Source organism: Euprymna scolopes, chromosome 8 (genome assembly GCF_053919585.1).
Source record: "Euprymna scolopes isolate OS-2025 chromosome 8, ASM5391958v1, whole genome shotgun sequence".
In the NCBI taxonomy this organism is placed as follows: domain Eukaryota; kingdom Metazoa; phylum Mollusca; class Cephalopoda; order Sepiida; family Sepiolidae; genus Euprymna; species Euprymna scolopes.
Genome location: NC_136489.1, coordinates 68,334,760 through 68,355,550, shown reverse-complemented (window position 1 = coordinate 68,355,550; position 20,791 = coordinate 68,334,760). Strand labels below are relative to the sequence as shown.

At 33.1% G+C, this 20,791-nt stretch overlaps 1 protein-coding gene and 1 long non-coding RNA gene across 2 annotated transcripts in view; both read left to right on the top strand.

The window, feature by feature from the left end:
* LOC145283602 (uncharacterized) overlaps positions 1-14,946 on the top strand; it is an 812,117-nt gene extending 797,171 nt beyond the window's left edge. Inside the window, exon 4 of the long non-coding RNA XR_013868643.1 lies at positions 14,545-14,946. This is a non-coding gene — a long non-coding RNA (uncharacterized LOC145283602). The remainder of the gene's footprint in view (positions 1-14,544) is intronic.
* A 2,227-nt stretch (positions 14,947-17,173) lies between these two features.
* LOC145283601 (alpha-1A adrenergic receptor-like) overlaps positions 17,174-20,791 on the top strand; it is a 99,944-nt gene continuing 96,326 nt past the window's right edge. The window contains exon 1 of the mRNA XM_080132539.1: positions 17,174-19,431. Coding sequence (XP_079988665.1) covers positions 18,369-19,431 — 1,063 coding nt within the window. The 5' untranslated portion in view covers positions 17,174-18,368. The remainder of the gene's footprint in view (positions 19,432-20,791) is intronic.

Here is a 20,791-nt window from a genome sequence, read left to right as displayed (position 1 = left end):
TTCATCTGTGTTGTGTGCAATTTGAAGTAACTATAAAAAATGTGTTGAAATGACAAAATATATATATGTATGTTTGCGCGTGGGTGGTGTTATTGATATCTGTATTCCCTGCTTTTGAGCTAATAGGTTTCTTTTATTTAATAGTTTTAATGTAAAGTAGCTTGATATGCACGCTCAGGTGTTCCACTTATCTTGTATTATGTTGATAGGCTGCCAGAGTTATCGTGTTGCTATCATCAACGTTGAAATGTGTTTATCAAGTTTTCAAACGGCCTTATTCTCTTTTATTTCAATCTCACTTCACAAATCATCAAATAAAAAATATTCTAATTCGATTTCTGGCGAAACGTGTGTGCTTTATCCGCGCATGCGTGTGCTGTATCAGCAGAGTTGTATTAACTTCCTGTTGCGTTATATTCTAATGCATTCTCTGAAAATGTGTTTTTTTATTGTTATTTATTTAAATTTTTGCTTACTTTCTTTTTCTTTTCTTATTTTATTGTGTACTGGCTGGAAGCCCCATCCAAAGACGGATTCATAATAATAAGGTGGATTTGGAACATTTAATAAATACTAGCGACCAGATCCCCAAAATAGTTCGACTGAATTAAAACAAAGCAATTAAAGTATACGTGCGTGAAAATAGAGAATTCACAAAAACTTGGGAACTTAGTTTTTTTTGTTGTTTTATTTAGAGTAGAACTGGGAGAGTGTTTCTGTGGTCGTCAAAGATCGATCAACGGCTTGAAGATCTCATATTAGCATCAAGACCTTCTGCGGACGGAAATTAAATTAATCAAATGAAATTATTACTGCAAGCATGTTCCGTACTTTTGTGAAATCAGCAGGCATCTTGTATTTAGATTTGATTGTATTTTTTAACGTATCTCACTGTTTCGGATAATTACGTAATTATTAGTAAAAAGTAGGTATTTTTGTTTCAAATTCAGTATCTAAAGACATTAATTGAATAATTATCGTTGAAATAGTTCCAGAAAACTGCTAATTATCTTTCCAGACATGATGTATTCAAACGAAAAATTTAACGAATCTTTTTTTAAATCGCCGTGGTAACATTTTTTTTACTTTAAATTTTTAACGCGTAAATATGCATGTTTTTTTGTTTTTTGTTTTTTCATAGATTAACTTTGGATTTTTATGTTTCAAACACAATCAACATTTAAACGTAAAAAAAAAACGTTTAAAAAAACGATAACTGTAAGCAGACCATGATTATCTTTTTGCGTGTACTTAAAATTATGTACAGAGTTGTGTTGGAAATGTGGTGTATAATAGCTAGCTTGGATCTAATTTCGCGTATTTTCAAATATCAACTTCTATGTTTTTATTCCAATCAGTCATCTTGAGAAAGTCTTAAGATAAAGATATTTATACATACTTTGTAAATTCCTTTTTATTTTTAGACGTGTTTTATCTATTTATTTTTTTTTTAACGTGTTACTTTTTTCTCCTGTTATTTTAATGCCAATTTTATTCTCGACATTTCTGTTTCATACCTTTTTTCGACTCCACATTAATTCGCCATGTTTTTACTTTATTTTATTTTATTTCGTTTTATTTTCTTTTTCTGACATTTAAAACGTTGTCTTCAAGTTTCATCTCAAGCAGAAAACTTGTTTCCGCCAAATTGTAAACACTATTCTTTTTTTACTCTTAATTAAGAGCCAGTTCGTACTTCCTCGCTTTCCACCTTTCTTCTACAATTCTAGCGCCTTCATTCCCTCTCACTTTCTTTCTTTCTCTCTCTCTCTCTCTCTCTCTCTCTCTCTCTCTCTCTCTCTCTCTCTCTCTCTCTCTCTCTCTCTCTCTCTTGTACGATCCCCACTTCTTCAACATTTTTCTACATGTCCACAAACCATCCCTCTGTCTCCATTCCCCTTTCTCTCCCCCTCCTCTCGCTCTCCCTTATACACGCTTACAAGCCCCTCCCATTTCTCTACCCACTTTCGATACAATAGCTGCCAACTGTTTGTTTTTTTTGTTTGTTTTTCGGCAGAGCCTCCCCCTCCTTTCTTTGCCTCTCACTGTTCCTCTTGTAAGCGTTTTAAACGGTTCATCACCGTTCAGTGTCAATTCAAGTTATTTCATAATATTCATTTGAAAACGATGCCGTATTCGAACGAGATCATTTTCCCAAGCTTTGCCCTCTCCTGTTGTGGGGAAAAATGGGTTTACCGTCCGTAGATTAAGCCGCTGTCACAAGGAAATCTCGACGGTTTTTTAAGTATTTTAGGCGATCACGCATTTTAACCTACTCGAGTGATTGACTTGGTGTCTACGTCATAATACTTCATAGTTTGGTGACTGTCAAAATTACGTTTAAAACGAGAGACTAGTGGCTGGTGGACCACCTCCGATGTGACAATAATAGCCCATATTTCGGCGAATGGTGGCATTGTAGAGATATAGGATACTGGCAAGCGTGAGAAGTTTTCTAGCTCTGTAGAGGAAACCCACACTTTTTTACCAGCCATAGCAATCAGTAGTTGAAAAGGGTTTTTTGCTTTATAATTATTAAAAGAAAGGGGCTAGGTCTTAGTAGTAGTAAATATATCCAGTCATTTATGTCTACATTCAACTACAGACTACTACAGAAATAGTCCAAAAGAGTCGCCAAAAATACACCAAGAACTTTCATTGCAAAAAATTGAAAGAATGAGCCAACCTACGGCGTGCCAAGTCTTTTCTGAATAAATTCACTCAAGACTATATAGATAAGAAAGGCTCTATAAACTGGCATAAAAGCTGGGAGAGAAAAGATAATAAAATACCAAAGTCTTATGTACGACATGAAAAGAAACTGGAATCTTAGGAAGATCTCTATCATTTTAGTAATTATAGGAGCAACTGGACTCATGAAATAGAATTTTAAAAATTATCATGTAAATATACCCGGTGAATCAAGTGCAAGAGTTATTTAAACAATTGCACTCAAAGGGGCAGCCAGAATCTTTAGAATATCACTCGGTCGTAATATCTGAGTTAACATGTGAGTGTTTGGCGTCCTGTAGGGTGGCCCATCCGCATGAATATATGAGTTTTCGATTTGCCAAGAATAGAGCGTGGTACCACATCTCGGGCGTGATTGTCCCAAAGAGGTCGTTTATGGAAATTAGGAATAATAATTGTCCAGTGATCGACACCTGGGAGTCAAGAAAGATTTGAATCCTCCTTTTAGCTAAGAAAACTCTGATTATATTAAGTGTTTATCGAGTAATACGCACGAATTAATTTAATTCGTTTAGTGATAATCTTAAGGATATCCGCAATAGAACGAGATTATCTAAATTCACAATGTTGGTCGGGAAGAATTCTAACATTCTGCAGGCGGTAGGCTATCACTTGATTGATTAATGATTCAATCATTCTCATGAAATGTGGGCAGATACTGATGAGATGATAATTTTGCTAGAGTTCTCAAATACTGGTACCACAGGGACAATTCTCCAGCTATCAAGGTGGAAACATTCCACAAGGTATTTGTTTAATCACTCGGGAAAGAAATGTTGTTATCACACCAGGGATGAGGTCGGATCTACATTCTTTGGAGGTGTAATTTTTTTGTTTTTGTTTTTGTTTTTAATCCAGCAGCTGACAAGGATTAATAATCAAATTACCAAGTGTAGTTACTGTACGTATTGGGAAATGTGGATTGAGTTGTTTCATGGGTTAACAATACACAGATTTTGAATGCCCAGTGGTGAGAAGTTAAATGCATACAGGTGATAATTTGAATGCATATCATATACTTTTCTAGAGTGTAAACGTTCTCTCTGTACAGGAGTTTGTTATGATAAAACTAAATCCTAACTAAATATTCGAAATAATATAGTATCCAAAACTGAAATAAGAAATATTTCCTCGCTATGGCTACCACAAATAGTGTGCCTTCTCCAAGTCCTGTTCCGTCCGGTAACAACGCTAAACACAGTAATCTATTAGACAAGATGCATTCTTGAGCTGGAGTTTGGTAATACGACAGGACCACAAGAAAGATGTAGAATAGCATTGATTTCTGAGAATTTCTGCTGAAGTGAAAGAAAAAAAAACTGTTCTATATTATGTACTTATATTATCCACTAATATCCTATGTATACATGTAGCAAAGCGCGGACGTGCGTGTGGCAACAGCAGCAACAGCCAACGTATGCAAATGACTGAGTCGGGTATGAGATGATGTCACAGCGAGGAAGAAGGAAATAAAAAGATTATCAAAAAACAAGGAAGACAGAAATAGACGTGTTACATACGTCGGCTTAGAGCGACAGGGAAAGACGTGTCCTAAACATCTTCGGCACGGCAGAGTCTTGTTAAGCACATTGCAGTGCGAGAAGACTTTTAAACAAGAAGCAAGGTTTTATTGTAGAAAGTACCTGAAAATAAATGCCCGTTATTTAAACTGAAAAGAAAAAGAGTCGTATTCTTTCCTTGTCTTTGTATGTTTGCGATTGTCTGCATGCAACGTGTGCGTCCTGAGTTTGACATGTAACGCTACCATTAAAAAAAGGTTTACTACGTTACTTATATATTTAAATATTCTGCAGGGTTCGGTACACTATTGAAGCTTTATGACAAGCAAGCTACATAGAAATATTTATGCGTTCGGCTCTTAATCAAGCTAATAGTTAAATTAACGAGGTATTAAGAGACGAAACATAAAGATTTATGTGTATCAGTATGCCGTAGTTTGTATAATTGGCAGTCTGTGCATGTGCGCGCGCTCGTGTGTGTGTGTGTGTGTGTGCGCGCGCGCGCTCGTGTGTATGTATGTATGTATGTATGTATGTATGTAGGCGTGTGTGTGTGTGTGCATTAATGCATAATAATGTGTGTTTATGAACGAAACAAAACATACTGGACAACGATTTTATTTCCACCTTAATTGATCTCGTTGAAGTCTGGACGTAAACGATAGATTTTTCTTTGTCTTTCATTACAAAATCATTAGAGATCGATCGCCAGAGAAATAAAACGCAATATGAACTCTTTTCCAATTTCTTAACACCGAGAATAAAGTTCCACACAAAATACAAACAAATACCAAAAATTATAAAAAGAGAAAACGAATATACAAGATAAATTATAGAATGATACACTTTTCAATATAGTATCTAAAACTAAAGTTGATACAAACACCAAATACATATACCACAATAATAAAGGGGGGAGGAAGCGTCAATGAAGAAACTTGATACAGACCTAAAGCATAATAGGAGATTAGTGTTATGAATGTTTTGATAACATTGGTTAATATCTCTATTTTATCTATGGTAGACATATTATGAAAAAATGTTTCCTAAAATCGCTCGAAGATTATTCCAAGACGTTTATGTATCAGGTTTTGGGTTTGCCGATTTCCGTGTAAATGCGAGGCAATCTTAAGTTTTGCTTCGAACGTGACCATTACCCTGTCTAAAAGTTTGGGTTGATGGCGCCACCGGTACATTTTATATTTATCGGATTCAGAAAGATAGGCACATTGTTTGCTTCTCTATCACAACACAGATTTATTATTATTATTATTATTATTATTATTATTATTATTATTATTATTATTATTATTATTATTTGTGGGGGTGGAGCGCCCGCATTTGCCCGGTCGTAAAATACTCTTTAAATATGATATTTTAATTTCTCCAGATTTTGTATATATAATTATAAGTCGTGATTTCCAAAATAAAAAAAGGATTTGGATGTCATCAGTTAGAATCGAGACGGAAAGCAAAATAGTTGCATTCAAAGCTGGTGACGTTACCGCTGTATCAAGGTGACACGCATATGCACTGATTAAAATAAACTAAGATGAATGTACAAAAGACCCTAAAAGAACGGTCCATAAAAATCCAATCATTTGAGGTCCCTAGCGCCGCTCTGCGACGTTTAGTTTTGGTAGAGATAGATTTAAAAAATATGGAGACAGACAGACGGACAGACAGACAGACAGTCAGACAGACATAGTGAATTTTATAAATTAGATTATTTCAAGTATCCACAAAAAATTTTATAAGGAGATATAATATTTTATGTATTGATTTTCAATATTTCCTTCAACAGTGCTGAATACATGCTAGATAGTAAGCTATGTAAATATATTTATGGCAATTAAACTATAATGAGGTTTCCGCGTTTCATCATGGTAGGGAATCATCAGGTTAAATGCATGAAACCCGTGTTAAAGGGTGTTTTCTATATACACACGGTGTTTAGTCTAAATCACTAACTAGTTATATTCTTTGTTATTCCCTATCCCGAGTTTATGTGGTAAATCTTTTCTTACATAAACTTCGGGCTGACTTTTACTTTATATTCTTTTGTCTTGTTTTGTATATAGGTGACTCGCCTTTTCTATGAATGTTCTTAATTAACATATAATCTTATTTTAACACGTACATGCTTTGTGTACTTTTTCCTATTTAATTATGCTAGGTTAGCTAAATTTTTATTTATATTTTTACTGGGGCATTATTATAATAAAATAAAGTTTATTATGTGTATACAATAGTTTGCTATTTCACTTCCACAGTTTAATGGGTTTTTCATGTCTTTAAAGTTTAGAATTTGGTCGTCTAAATTTCTAAATATACTTACCTCTGGTACTATTTTCTACTCGATTATTAGCGATTAATGGACTACCTGATAAGTTATTATTCGGCGTTTTCTTTTTGGTTTTCTTTTTCTTTTCTTTTTTTGTTATTGAATGTGATTTCATAATTGCAGTATCTGTTTTTAAAATTTAGGGAAGTCATAGCCACGCAGTACTTCGATCTTTATGGCAAACATTGTTGCTTGGCAAACAATTCTTTTGGTTATGCGTTTATGTTAGAATCTGATTATAGAGCGGTGTATACCAAATTATATTCCTTTACCTACTATTTCAAATTTTATTTAAATTACTGGTGTCCTGTTGCTTAGATTTAATTTCGATATTATGGTACACCTGTAGTATTTCATAACTAAATGCTTATGTGAAGCTAGATTCGGCTAATTTTCATGTAAGGTGAGGAAAGTCTAATTTGTTTCAGTTATATTTAACTATGGAAATTTGATATTTATAAAGTTGAACTTGGTAGGACGTTCACCGTCAGGATTTGTCTCTTGATCAAATGTTATTGCCAACAAGAAATAAAGAATATGAATATTTAATGGTTAATAAGTGAGAGACATAATATTCATGCTTTAAATATTAATGAATAATTTCAAAGAAAATGTCAAAACTGTTAAAGTCCGTCGTGATTGCTGGAATCATATATGTAAATACAGTGAAGATGAAGAGAATTGAAAGATAAGCGTCAAAGATTAACTTCAACTGCAAGAAAATAGTGGCCGAATGTGGGCGCAACCTAAAACCGTTTGATTTCGAGTTGAGGGTTGTGAATATGCTAAATAGGATCTGTCGGCAGTTTATGCTTGAAGGGTTTAGTTTTTTGTTCGTGTTTTAGACAGGTGGTGTTTATCTCTTGATTTTGGCATTGTTGTTAGTAAAGAAAAAACTACTACTGTCCCATCGCCGGAATGTTGCATTCCTGTGCCTGTTTTACAAGTATTTTAATATAATGTACTCTGATCAAATCGCAGCACTTGTGCCCCTCGGTGTACATATCCCCAACAAACCCGCTTGACAATAAAATCACACCACTTCACTGTTAAGATTCCTAAATTTTAGTATGCTTTCTACTCAAATAGCTTCTTTCCTAGAAACTATTTGAGTAAAAAGATGCATACTGTACTAATATGCAGATGTTCAAATGCAATATTAATCTTTGTTGGGAATTGCCTCAATTAGTAGCACCTTACGTCCAAGTGGCAATATGCCTTGCTTGGGGTGAAGGTGAGTAAAAAAGAACGTTCCCAAGGGACTACTTTTTTGGTGTAACGGCACGTCAGAAATGTCTGCTAGCGTAGTAATTCATAGAGTAAACAGTCTTAATTCTAAACGTATAACACACACAGGTTGTATTATAACCCGTTATGGCATAATCACGTTGATATACCGGTTTTAGTAAGATCACTTAAGTTAAACAACGTTGAGTTTGGTCAATACCAGATGAATGACGTTGAGAATATCAGGCGCTGTATGTATAAAGACGTTTGCAATTTTGGTAGCTCTTGCATCCCACACAGTCTCTATCTGTTTCGATCCTATCTTGTCGCTGTATAAGCGATGATTGGGACAAGGCTGACTCAGCGCAAATCATCTTCACTTTAATTTAAATCCTGGCGTATATAGTCCATCAGCCATAGGAAGATCAGGTGGTGCTCGTCGTGCGAGTGAACAAACATTATTAAATTTTTATATCATAGAACGCATTGAAATTTACCACAAGTATTCGTATATTATTACAGTAGATTTTTCTATCCATTTTTATTAAATGTTTCCTCCAAATGATTGAAAACAGTAAGGTAAGTAAAAAGTTATTTCTCTTTTAAACAAAGGCAATTTACAGTAGTTCCCTGAAAGTTCACATTTTTTTTTATTATTTAAACACTGTCGGACTAGTAATAAAAAAATAATAACTTATTTAAAATATGTAGGCAGATTGCAAAGAGATGAGAAAACATAGTTCCATTTTTAAATGGTTTTAGTACTATTCTTTAGTGTGACTTTCATATACGATTCGATTCATGATCAAGTTCTATCTATTCTTAAATTCTGATCATTGCTGAACTATCACTGATAAATTCATAGTTTTGGCCATTCCGTTTTTTTAGAAACGTTCAACATGATTTCAAGTAATGCAAAAATACGGTAACTTGATGCAAGCACTTTTTTTCAATATATTGAGAAAGAAATTGGTTGCCAAAAATATTTGCATGTTAACAGTAAATTGGACAATATGCAAATATTTCCCCGTTAACAAAGGCGGAAAGAAAGGATGAAAATACGATCGAAATTGTCCTGTGGCCAACACATGTCTGCACGATTTTTTTCGGAAGGCATCTAGCATTTTCCCAACACAATCAGATATGCTGCAACAACATATGGAAGTTCGGTATAAAAATAATTCTGAATAAAACCAATGATTTATCTGTAAAAAATATACGACAAAATATCTTCTTGGACAATTACAATAATTTAACGTGACATAAGACTTTCGGAGAGTTTGTATGGTAGCGTATGTATATATGCAGATGTATGTAGATAGGTACAAATCCAATGAAATGTGCTTGCATAGAAAAGGCATCGGCTTTCAATATTCAATTTCCTTTGAACTATTTCCAAGTCGTCAAATGTCCTTCTCTGGAAATAAATGATTTTTGCGTGTATATATATATATATATATGTGTGTGTGTGTGTGTGTGTGTGTGTGTGTGTGTGTGTACTAGACTACCCGTGACCCGTTGGGTCAGTATGTTATATTAGCTATGGAATTCATGTATGAGCGTGACACTTGTGACGAAAGAAAATAGGGTTTTTTTTTACAGAACAGAAACATTTCTATGAAAGTATATTAAAATGAAAAAAGAATATAGATAGATTCTATGAGTCGTTCTGTTTATTATAATTGACTATTTTTGAAAAAAGAATTACAGTTACTGAATTATAAGTGGTTGGTCATACTTATAGGTAAATGTGCACTGGTCAGATATCATAATACTTATAGTTAAATTCAAATTTTGATATATCTGCTTTTTCTTTACATCGATCATTTCTGTATTACGTTGAAGTTATTTCTAACCCCACTCTTCCCATGTTAAATAATAATTTCGAAATAATAACTTAATATTTCAGCGTCCCAATTGTTCTTTTGGTTTTTTTTCGCGTTTAAATTATCTAAATAAACAATTGTTAATACTGTCTGCTTTTTTTTTTACATTATTCATTTCTGTATTACGTTTAAGATATTTAAAACCCACTCTTCCCCATGTTAAATAAAGATTTCGAAATAATAACGTTAATATTTCAGTGCGCAGGTCATGCGCGCATACGCAACCGGATGTCGTAAACCGGAAAGTGGGTTACATACATCGTTACAAGATCGTTTGAGTTTTATAATTATATATATATATATATATATATATATATGCATAAAACCTTTGGCCTCGATGGAGGGGAAACTAAAACTTGCTGCTATGGTTTCAAATGCTGTGAAATAACAGCAAGAGGATACTTGATTCCAAATATTTCTCATATGTTATATATCCCTCTTTTGAAAATAAGGTGCGACTATGAATATCTCCAGTATCAAATAACACTTATACACTGCGAAATTTACTTTATGTATAAAAAACCAAAGAAGGGGAGAAATAACATATGAGAAATATTTGGAATCAAGTCTCCCCTTGCTGTTATTTCAGACAATTTGAAACCATAGCGGCAGGTTTTAGTTTCCCCTCCATCAAGGCCAGATGTTTTGAGGAAATATCAAATATTTTGGAATTCATATGCAAAACTAGGAAAAAATGACTATGATTGAAACATTTTATGGCTGTAAAAAAGTACAAAAAATAGGCTCTGCATGACGGATGATCCCTTAATGTGCGAACTTGAGGGCAAATGTCACATAGCACACTACACAATTCGGATGATTACCTTTCCAACGAGTCTTCATTTGTTAAATCCTGATTAAAAGTCGCTGAGATTTGGAACTTACAAAAGTGCAAGAAAAGGTGGCATATATATGGACATATCTATACTGTTAGCCTTATTGAATACTAAAATGCTCATATCTTTGGTTCTATGAGATGAAACTACGTGAAAATTTGCAAGCTTTTTGAAGATTATAATACTATTATATTGTTAAAATTTTATGACAGTTGGTAAAAAAGAATTTATATTTTCAAACCAGTGAATATGCCCAAATTTGCTTAGAGCTTCAATTTTGTTGCTTCCATTGTCTCCCCTCTCCCAGGCCACTAATATATATATATATATATATATATATATATATATATATATATATATATATATATATATATATATATATACAAAACTGACCGCCATCCTTAAATTTAAGACAGATGATTTTATCTCTGATTTTTCAGGCTTTTCACACGTAATCGCCTAAAAATGTATTTTTGCGAGGGCTGTTTAGCTCAGAGTGCTCATGGATTTTTAACTAAATATGTTCTTTTTTTAATTTAACAAACTTCTTAACGCTTTTCCTATATGGCATTTATTTTTATAATATGTGCTTATCCCATGTTTTCTCGAAAACTACTGGGCTTAACTGGTTAAAATGTTGTATAGTCTTTTCTTATTTTTTTTTGTGTGTGTGTTTGCCCATATGTTCATTCCATTTTTTCTCAGAAAGTACTTGCCATACTGGCTGAAATTTTGTATGGACGTCTATTAGGATTATGTGCAGTGATCTAAGTATTATAGTGTCCGTTCGAGGGATATTAAGGGATTACTCGGGATTAATAAGGATTAGTACTTATTGCAAAAAATGGCACACATTTAATCATATCCATACATCAATCTTGCATAAAACATCCATTCTAAGCCAACAAGCTCGTCTTAACAAGCAAATGTTTACTATTCATATAGTTATCTACAGACATATACTGGACATACGCATGGTATAGTGATGCAAAATATCTTTTAAGATATTCTACTTGGAAGTAAAAATATCTTTACTTCGATATTATTGTTATGAACTTTTTATTATATCAGCAATAATATCGGGCGTTTCTCGGGGTTATATAAAATAATATATGTGTAACATTTTTATATTAACACTTTTATCTAGCCACCTCTCTCCATCTTTCTCTCTACATCCGTTTTACCTTTTGTTTTCATGTTTTGAAAATAATAAAAATGTAAACCATTCATCTTTACTTTATATAACAGATAACATTGGAAATGCCTGAAAAACTGTATTCCTCTCTGTCCTGACTAAACTTGATCCAGTTGACACCTCCAAAAAACGAATAACTTTATCTAAATCTTACATATTATACATCCGAGATCATGCCGATCAGGACAATATAAACTTTGTGGCGGTTCTTTCTGTATTTTTGGACTTTTAACTGGGTATACAAACATACAAACATACATACAAACAAATATAATTTATTTAATAAATGGACATAAATATACGTATTTTTGTCAAATAATATGCTTATTTGTTGAGTGTAGATACACGCATATAAATTAGACAGTTGTATTAAAAAAGAAACATTCCAAACTTTACCATGAAGTCTGCAGAGTTATGAGTGACTGGGATTTTGCAAAAGCATTAGATCTTGTGAAGTTATTTATTTTATATACCCTCATACTGATAATTTAGATACAAGTCTGTATAAAGATGATTGCTTAGCTATAAAAAGGAATTCTAACAAAGTCGGGGGAAGAAATGTAAATAAACTTGTGCACATGGAAATAAAAAATTAGGCCTAATGGCTAATGTGCTGGCTAACATAAAAATAACTAATTTCTTAGATCTTAAACTTAAAACAAAAATGGTTAGGAGCCATACTTAAAGGGTGACGATCCTTCGATATATGTAAACCGTAAATCCAATCAATCCTCATCAATCATAAAGCAGATTTCCAAGTCTACCAATCATAGGCTAAGAAATAACCTTAGCAAGGAAATTAATCAAAGAATATTAACAACATAGTTCCTAAAATAATGGGTGTCCTAATATCGTTATTAAATATAAACAATATTTTACTAATAGTTATAATGAAATTAATAATAGAATGAAAAAGAAATATAATTTGGTATACGCCGCCCCATAATTAAATGTTAAAAACTAAATTTGGCAAGAAATCTCGTTGATAAATACCTTCCTAGTAATCAATTCCTTACACTAAATTTTTAGTAAACAAAAAAATGTGTCCTGTAGTTGCTACGAAAACTTATAAATGGTAATAAAAGCACATAATAACAAAATACTAAATGGGAGCGGTAAATGAAAATAATCATAAAATACATAAAACGAGATCAATTTAAAAACAATAAAAATAACACTAAAAAGTCATAAAAAACAAAACCAGTAGAAATAGCAATATCCAAAATCCTAATTGAAATTACGCAATAGAAATAAGGAAATACATACTAGCTAAAAGCATTCTTTATCAAGTCACCATAGTTGCTGAAGAAATTGTGAATAACACAATGTATTACAAGGATATGTCCATCCCAGTTTTTTTTTTAAATAAGTTATTACGACCATAAAAGCACATTCAATAACAAAGAAACTCAGAAAAAGAACAGCACGAGCGACCTATTACAAAAAGCTCAAAGAAGGCGGGTATCGCTAATACTTGAATACTAAATAATATGACAGCCAAGTGCATATAGAAATTTAGATACTCCATGCAAATTATGTCTACATAAGACATTTGAAATTCTAAATTTTAAAGACACTGAAAATTTAATCAACTCTGGAAGCGAAATAACGAAGAAATGTATACAAAGAATAAATTTTACTTTATGATAACAATAGATAAGAAAAATAAAATAAAATAATTATTAATAAAAAAAAGTAATCCAAGCGCACGTATTAAGATAAGTTCACCTATTAATTCTACACATTCAAAAGAGAAAAATGTACGTCACAGAGCAATAGAATAGGCAGTAAATGTCAGTCGAACATTCTAAGTGAAGCACAGCCATTAGCTAATGAACTCTTCAACTCACAGGTGGAAATAAAAATGAATCTGATTGATTAGCTAGCTAAACTAAACATCATGTGTATATACAAACAACACGTAACACAATATCGACGCATGTTAGCCTAACTTGCAGGGTGAAACGCGGAAGATACTCTTCAATCTTATACATCTCCCGATATTCCCAAATGGTCACCTATCTAATACTGACTAGGCTCAATGTTTCTTAACGTTGGTGTGTCAACGTGAATATGCTGTATATATATATATATATATATATATATATATATATATATATATATATATATATATATATAATGAAAACAAAGGGATGTAGTGTTTACCTGATATGCACAATGGTAAGCTTCGGACTAATATAAATAACAGTATTTATACATAGAAAATGTAATCTCAATCGAATTTTCTTATATATATATATATATATATATATATATATATATATATATATATATATATATATATATATATATATATATACTCTCCGGTCAGTAAAAGAAAAACAATGTGCATTTATCAAATGTATGTATAAACAAGAGACGCATAAGAACATACATATATTCTTTATCATAGTAGATATTCTTTAAAGAGATTAGACAGTAGACATTGATTTTACTTTCGGCAGCCTCGTAACAATCGTTTCTCTTATTTTACTCTTTAGTCCTCACATTTCATGAGCGATATATCTGACAAAAGGGAAATAATTGTGTGCGTATTTTTTTTTAAGTTGGGATCTATCAATCTAACACTTCTAGTTGACGAGTTTTTCAGCTTAACGACGCACTTCCTATTTCAGGTCTTTACATTATTGGCTTCGTGCCTTGTCTGGAAGGATTTCCATTAAAAAGAAATATTGGAGAGACTATAATTCGTCTTCTTAATTGATTCTGTTTTTAATTCATGTTTTCTTTTTCTTTTTTTTTTTTTTTTTTTTTCATTTTTCAGAGATTGATGAAGTTGAAGAAAGGAGAAAATACAAGAGAAACAAAAGCTCCCTTTAAATGAATTATGTCGCCCTCCCGTCTACAAAACGATCTTGTCAACGTTGACATTTCACCAATCGCATTGCCAACATCAATTTGAAGAGCTCTAACAATTTTGCACCAGAATGAAAAAAAAAACTCATTAACAACAAATATATATTCAACAATAGCTTCACCATCCGTGCCTATTTGACAGTTCTAATATAAAACCCCGGACGAAAAGCAGTGTCTAAGACGTATGGCAAATCGGAGAAAAATATAAGGGAGATAATCCAGTGGTAAAATATAATAGTTATCGTCAAAAACATTTTCGGTTTTGTTTTTTTAAACATGCTTGTTGTTTATACGTTAAAAAGAAAAGAAATTTCAGTTATTCATAAGATCCCTGGAAGAAAATCACACAACCTTTAAAAAGGAAACGTGTGACAAAATAAAAAGCTTTTAGAATAAATATATAATTGTGAGAAGATAAAATTGCTTGATATGCATTGAAGAAAGCACTTATTTATGAAACTTATTTTTCTTTTAAAATATTTAAATTTCCACAAACGAATAAAACAAAGTAGTTTTAAATCGAAGCTCCAAATTATCGCTGAATACTTTTTACTATTTTCTGTCCGCTGTTTTTTTTTTTAGAAGAAAATCATACTATTGTTAATGTTAAATGTATTTTCATAAGCACGCCTATCTACCAGGTAATAATCTCAACGAGTTGAGTGACAACAAGACTCTTTAAATCATTACCACATTTACTGAATGCTTAAAAACACCAATCAGTTCGAACAATCTCACAACTCCTTTAAATATATAATGTTTGCATAAACTGTAGTCAGTTCGCAACTTTTTCAAATATATAATATTTCCATAAACTCTAGTCAATTTGAACGATATCACAATTCCTTCATATATATAATATTTCGAGCGCACGGCTCCTGCTCTAACAATTTAATCGACGCAAGATTTTTCGCGTTATGATCGACTTTACCATTTTTACAGTAAGTAATATTATAAACAGTACATTTAAATCGGACTACACATACAGAAACTATATTCGCTATAAATTATTTATAATTAAGAAGAAATATCAAAGCAAATTCAGATTAATAAAATCACTAAATAAAAAGCGTTTCTAGATTTTAAAAGATTTTACCGATTAATAAATCTTCAGGAATAATTTAAATTAAAATATTATAAATTTGAAAAATGGTTCCATTGGTATAATATCTGATGAGAAATTTTAACTTAATAAAAGCCTTACTGCTAAGATTGTACTTAATCGCTAATATTGCCAGAGTCATTCATACGGCACGATATATTTTTATAAGAAAATTAGATAATCCTGAACAAATGTAATTAAAAGTTTTCATCTGAGATAATTGCAATAATTAATGAAAAGTAGGTTAAAATCTTATCTTTAAATAGCGAAGACTTCTCTACATTGAAGAACATTTGTTAATTAGCAAAAAACAGATCGTCAGTATTCTATTCATGAAGTTTTTCTCACAAAATATATTTTACTTCTTTAAGATAATTGAAGGCTGATTTAGGAAATTACATTTGTCAGTAGATCGTTTCTTGTTATGTCCGGCTTAGTTGTCGAGTCGATAAGTCGATGACAAAACGGCTTTAACGGCTAGAATAGTAAAACAAGCACAATTTAACAAAACAATACAATGGACATGAATATATTGAGATAGATATGTATGCATAAATATGTTAGCTATTAATAGAATTAAATAGACAGACAGACATACAGAAAGAGAGAGAGAGAGAGAGAAAGAGAGAGAGATAAATGGGCCCAATGCTCTTGCTAGGGTTTTTAAGCGTGACTTATACTATCCCAAAGCGACTCTGCAATATCAAGAAAGACATAGCCACACAAAGGGAAAATTTATAGATGCATCAGCTTTCTCCTAGAGGGATGCCTTGACAAATACCAAGGATTGTTTGTTCCATGTGAGCTTACTGTGCTTTCTGACATCAACCCAAATATTATAGACAGAGATGCATAGATAGATACGTATAATAGATATGACTCAAACGATATATTGGTAGATAAGAATATAGATAATTAGATTATGTGCCTGAAATATGGCTACTGGTTTAAAAGGAACCGAACAATAAAAACGGCGGTGACATGAATCGCAGAATGCCTGAGAAGAACTTCTATCTAATAAGACGATGGTTGCAAATGTAGATATTAACACAGATATATCATGGGTGGCACTGCGAATTCAAAGGTTGTCTCTCTTAATACAGGCTGCCATATTGCCACTTGATATACCTAATTAATTCATGTTGCGGAATTATAATTCTGCATAATAAGAAGAAAGAAACAAAACACAAAACAACAAGAGAACATTGCGAGTAGATCACGTAGTTTTTCTTGTTTGTGTTCTTGGCTCACAGACGAAAGAAACGGAAATAGAAACAAAAAAAATAAGGATCTCGCACAAAATGCCTTGCACATGCGCAGATGATTAATGTATCAGATCCAACTTTCTTTCTCTCCTTTTTTCGTTTGCTCTTTGAGGGCCGGAAGGATCCTCTTTACACTATGGCAGCCGATTGAGAGGGGGAAAAAAGATTCGTTTTCATTTCCGATTGTTGATCAAACTGTGTTTTGTTTGATTTTTTAATATGAAATGTTTTCAAAAAGATAAATGCTCGAATTTGTTTACATTTCGAAGGGGGTGTCTTCTTTTTCGTCCGTAAATCTAAATCACCCTCATTTATACCCTCTCTTTATTATTAGCACCCCCTCCTCCTCTATTTCTTTTAACAAATCTCTATCACACAACCAACTCAATTCAGGAGTTTTGTAGACATATACCCAGAAAGAAATTTAAAAAAAAATCGTGTGTCATTATAAACTTCAGTCAAATTACTATTTTTCATATTTTCTTAACATTTAATACCTCCTCCCGTTTCTTTTTTCTAATTCCCCAAGCTCGTTGAACGAGTTTCTTTTCTTTTCGGCAAAAGAAGTTATTTGATTACAGAAAAAAAAATCACACTGAGTAAAGAAAAAAAATCAAATAGTGAAGAGATAAATATATTCTAAACATGGCGACTGCACTGAACACTAAGCAGACGATATGCCTGTTTCTCCCTTCTGGGCTACGAAGTACCCAGCGAGATTCAAACAGATCGGTGACGAATTTAACTACAAGTGTCATTAACGTCGCCTCACTATCAATATGGAATTTGTTGAATGTCTCGATGGAAAAATTTAAACTAAATGTGGAGCAGAATACATAGCAACGACTCAATTTGATTTAAGTACGACAAAAAGGAATCATTTCATTCAGTTAAAAGTGTTTCCATACCTTCAAAATCTTTTCTCCCACTTTAACTTTAATAATCAATAGTATGATTTATTGATTATTACAAACGAAACCAATTTACGATGAATGTTTAACCTTGTATATAATATCTATATATCGTTACTGATCATCTATTACCAAACAAATAGATTGTGAAATATGTATCCTGGGGATGTATTTGTAAATAATGTATTAAAACGAAAACAGACACATGTTATGATTAAATTGTAAACTAAAATATTATCTTCCATTACAAAGACAGATGTATATATATATATGTTGACAAATATAGTTTTAAATATACATAAATAATTTGGTGTAGGCATATGTCTGGATAATCACACATACTTTGGCGAAAAAAAAACACTTGCTTTTTCGGGAGGCGTACACGCATACATATGTGCGTGTATCGTCTGGAAGGATATTATGCAGAATCGGACCTTTTTTATTTCGAGTACACATGGAGCCATTGGATTATGACATTCTTGAAGATGACGTCGATTATTTCAACTATTCGTCTGAATCGAACGACAACTCGACTCTCTTGGTAAACAGTACTACGACAGTACCGATTGAGCTTAGCTCTGCCATCTTGAAAGGCGTCATTCTCGGCTCAATCTGTATCATAACAATCCTCGGCAACGTGCTCGTCCTGATGGCCGTGTTCGTCAATTCCCACCTGCGCAGCACCACGAACTACTTCATCGTCAACCTGGCCATCGCGGACGTGCTTCTCGGCAGTTTAGTTCTGCCTTTTTCGGCCAGCATCGAAATTGTTGATTACTGGGCTTTCGGACAGACATTCTGCGACATATGGGCGGCCACCGATGTCCTTTGTTGTACGGCCTCGATTCTAAGTCTATGCGTCATCAGCATTGACCGCTATATTGGCGTAACGAAGCCGCTGCAACACTCTTCAATCATGACCGAGAAGCGGGCTGTCTACATCATCATTGGCGTATGGGTGATGTCGGTTATTATTTCAGTGGCGCCCCTCATCGGTTGGAAGGATCCGCCCGATCCGAACCCTTACGTCTGCACGGTGACCCAACAAATCGGTTACGTTATCTTCTCTGTAGCCGGATCATTCTATATCCCCTTACTCATCATACTCATCGTCTACTTCCGAATTTACAAAGAGGCTGAGAAACAGTACCGCTTCCTGTCGACGGGTATAAAGACTTCCAAGCTGGACGAAAACACACAGGGTGTGACATTACGGATACACACGGGTCGCAGTGCCATCGCCGTTGCGGCAGCTGCCACTGCAGCCTCGTCAGCTCCATTGTCTTCCGCGTCTATGGCTGGTTCGGGTGTGATTAACCAGAGCACAAACCCCTGCTATCAGAGTAGCAGTTCAAGTGAACACTCTGACAGCTCTGGGCGAAAATCAAATTCAAGACTCACGCTCGCGGGTCGAGTGGCAAAATTCCGACGAGAACGAAAAGCTGCCAAAACACTTGGCATTGTCGTCGGAGTCTTCATTCTTTGCTGGTTTCCATTTTTCTTCGTTTTACCACTAGGTAAGTAACCTTTCATTATCTCTGAATGAGTACACAAGTGAATGCTGTATCGATAGCACTTTTTCAAATTGTAAAAATTTATAAAAGAAAAAAACTAATGTTCATATTACGCACTTTTTTGCCGAGAATGTATACAAGCATATACACTTTTTTGCCGAAAATGCATACAAGCATATACACATTTCTGACGCTCACGCCTACACACTTTTAAAATATATAACTCAAAATTTGATGTAGAGCATTATTTTTCTCTATTAAATATTTTATACAGAACTTATCTGAAAAGTTATTTTTGTAGAACGGATACACGTTTGAGCGGTCGCACGTCCTAAATCGTAAATTTTACATGCAATATGTCTATGTTACTTGTGATGACGCTGAAATATATTTTTGTTGCATAATGACACGTTTATTTGTTATTATAGCATTTACACCGCAAGCTGGAGTGACTCTGCCCACTCAAGGTGACTTTGAGCCATTAATAAAAATAAAAATAACAATGCATAATCAACTCCGCAGTAAATATTTGCTGCTGCACCACAATGCGTCTGTAAAATTATGAAATCGTATAGGACCTGGAAATTATGTTTAAAATGCAGAGATCATCTATTATATATGCATTATCATATTTATTTTTTTAATGGCTGAAAGTAACCCAGGTGGTCAAAGCTTACGGCACGTAAATTATATATGTGAATTCTCAAGATAGTAAGATTAAAAACAAGAATAATGTATCCATGTTCATATTTACTTTGCCTCCCCACGAAGGCAAAGTTATACACCATACTCGTTAATCACTATTATTTTTTTTTTTGCTTAGAATGTATATTCCAAAATCTAGAATTATCCGTTTATGAGTTTAAAAGATTAGTCTGTAAAAAGCAGTATATATATATATATATATATATATATATATATATATATATATATATATATATATAAGTGAACGTGTCTGTGTGTGTGTCTGTGTCTGTGTGTCTGTGTACATTTCCCTACGCAATAACTCTGTCAATTTTTAGTCTACAGACTCGAAATTTGATATACAGGGTACTGAGATTTGGAAAAATCGATGTGATCGGTTTTAGGCCAGAAATTTGTCGATTAAGGGGTCAAAGTTCAACGATTTCACCTTTGAGAACTCTACCAAACTCCTCCGACAATTTTGAGTCTACGCACTTGAAATTTTAGATATCGGTTCCTTGGACATGGACTTAATAACTTAATTTGAGCCCAAACCAATAAATTTTAAGGGGTCATAATAGGGGTCAAAGTGCGGTCTCTTCCAAATTACTCAGAAAATTATATTATTACTATTTAATTTCTAAGTATATGACATTCATATTTGAAATTTTACATAAAG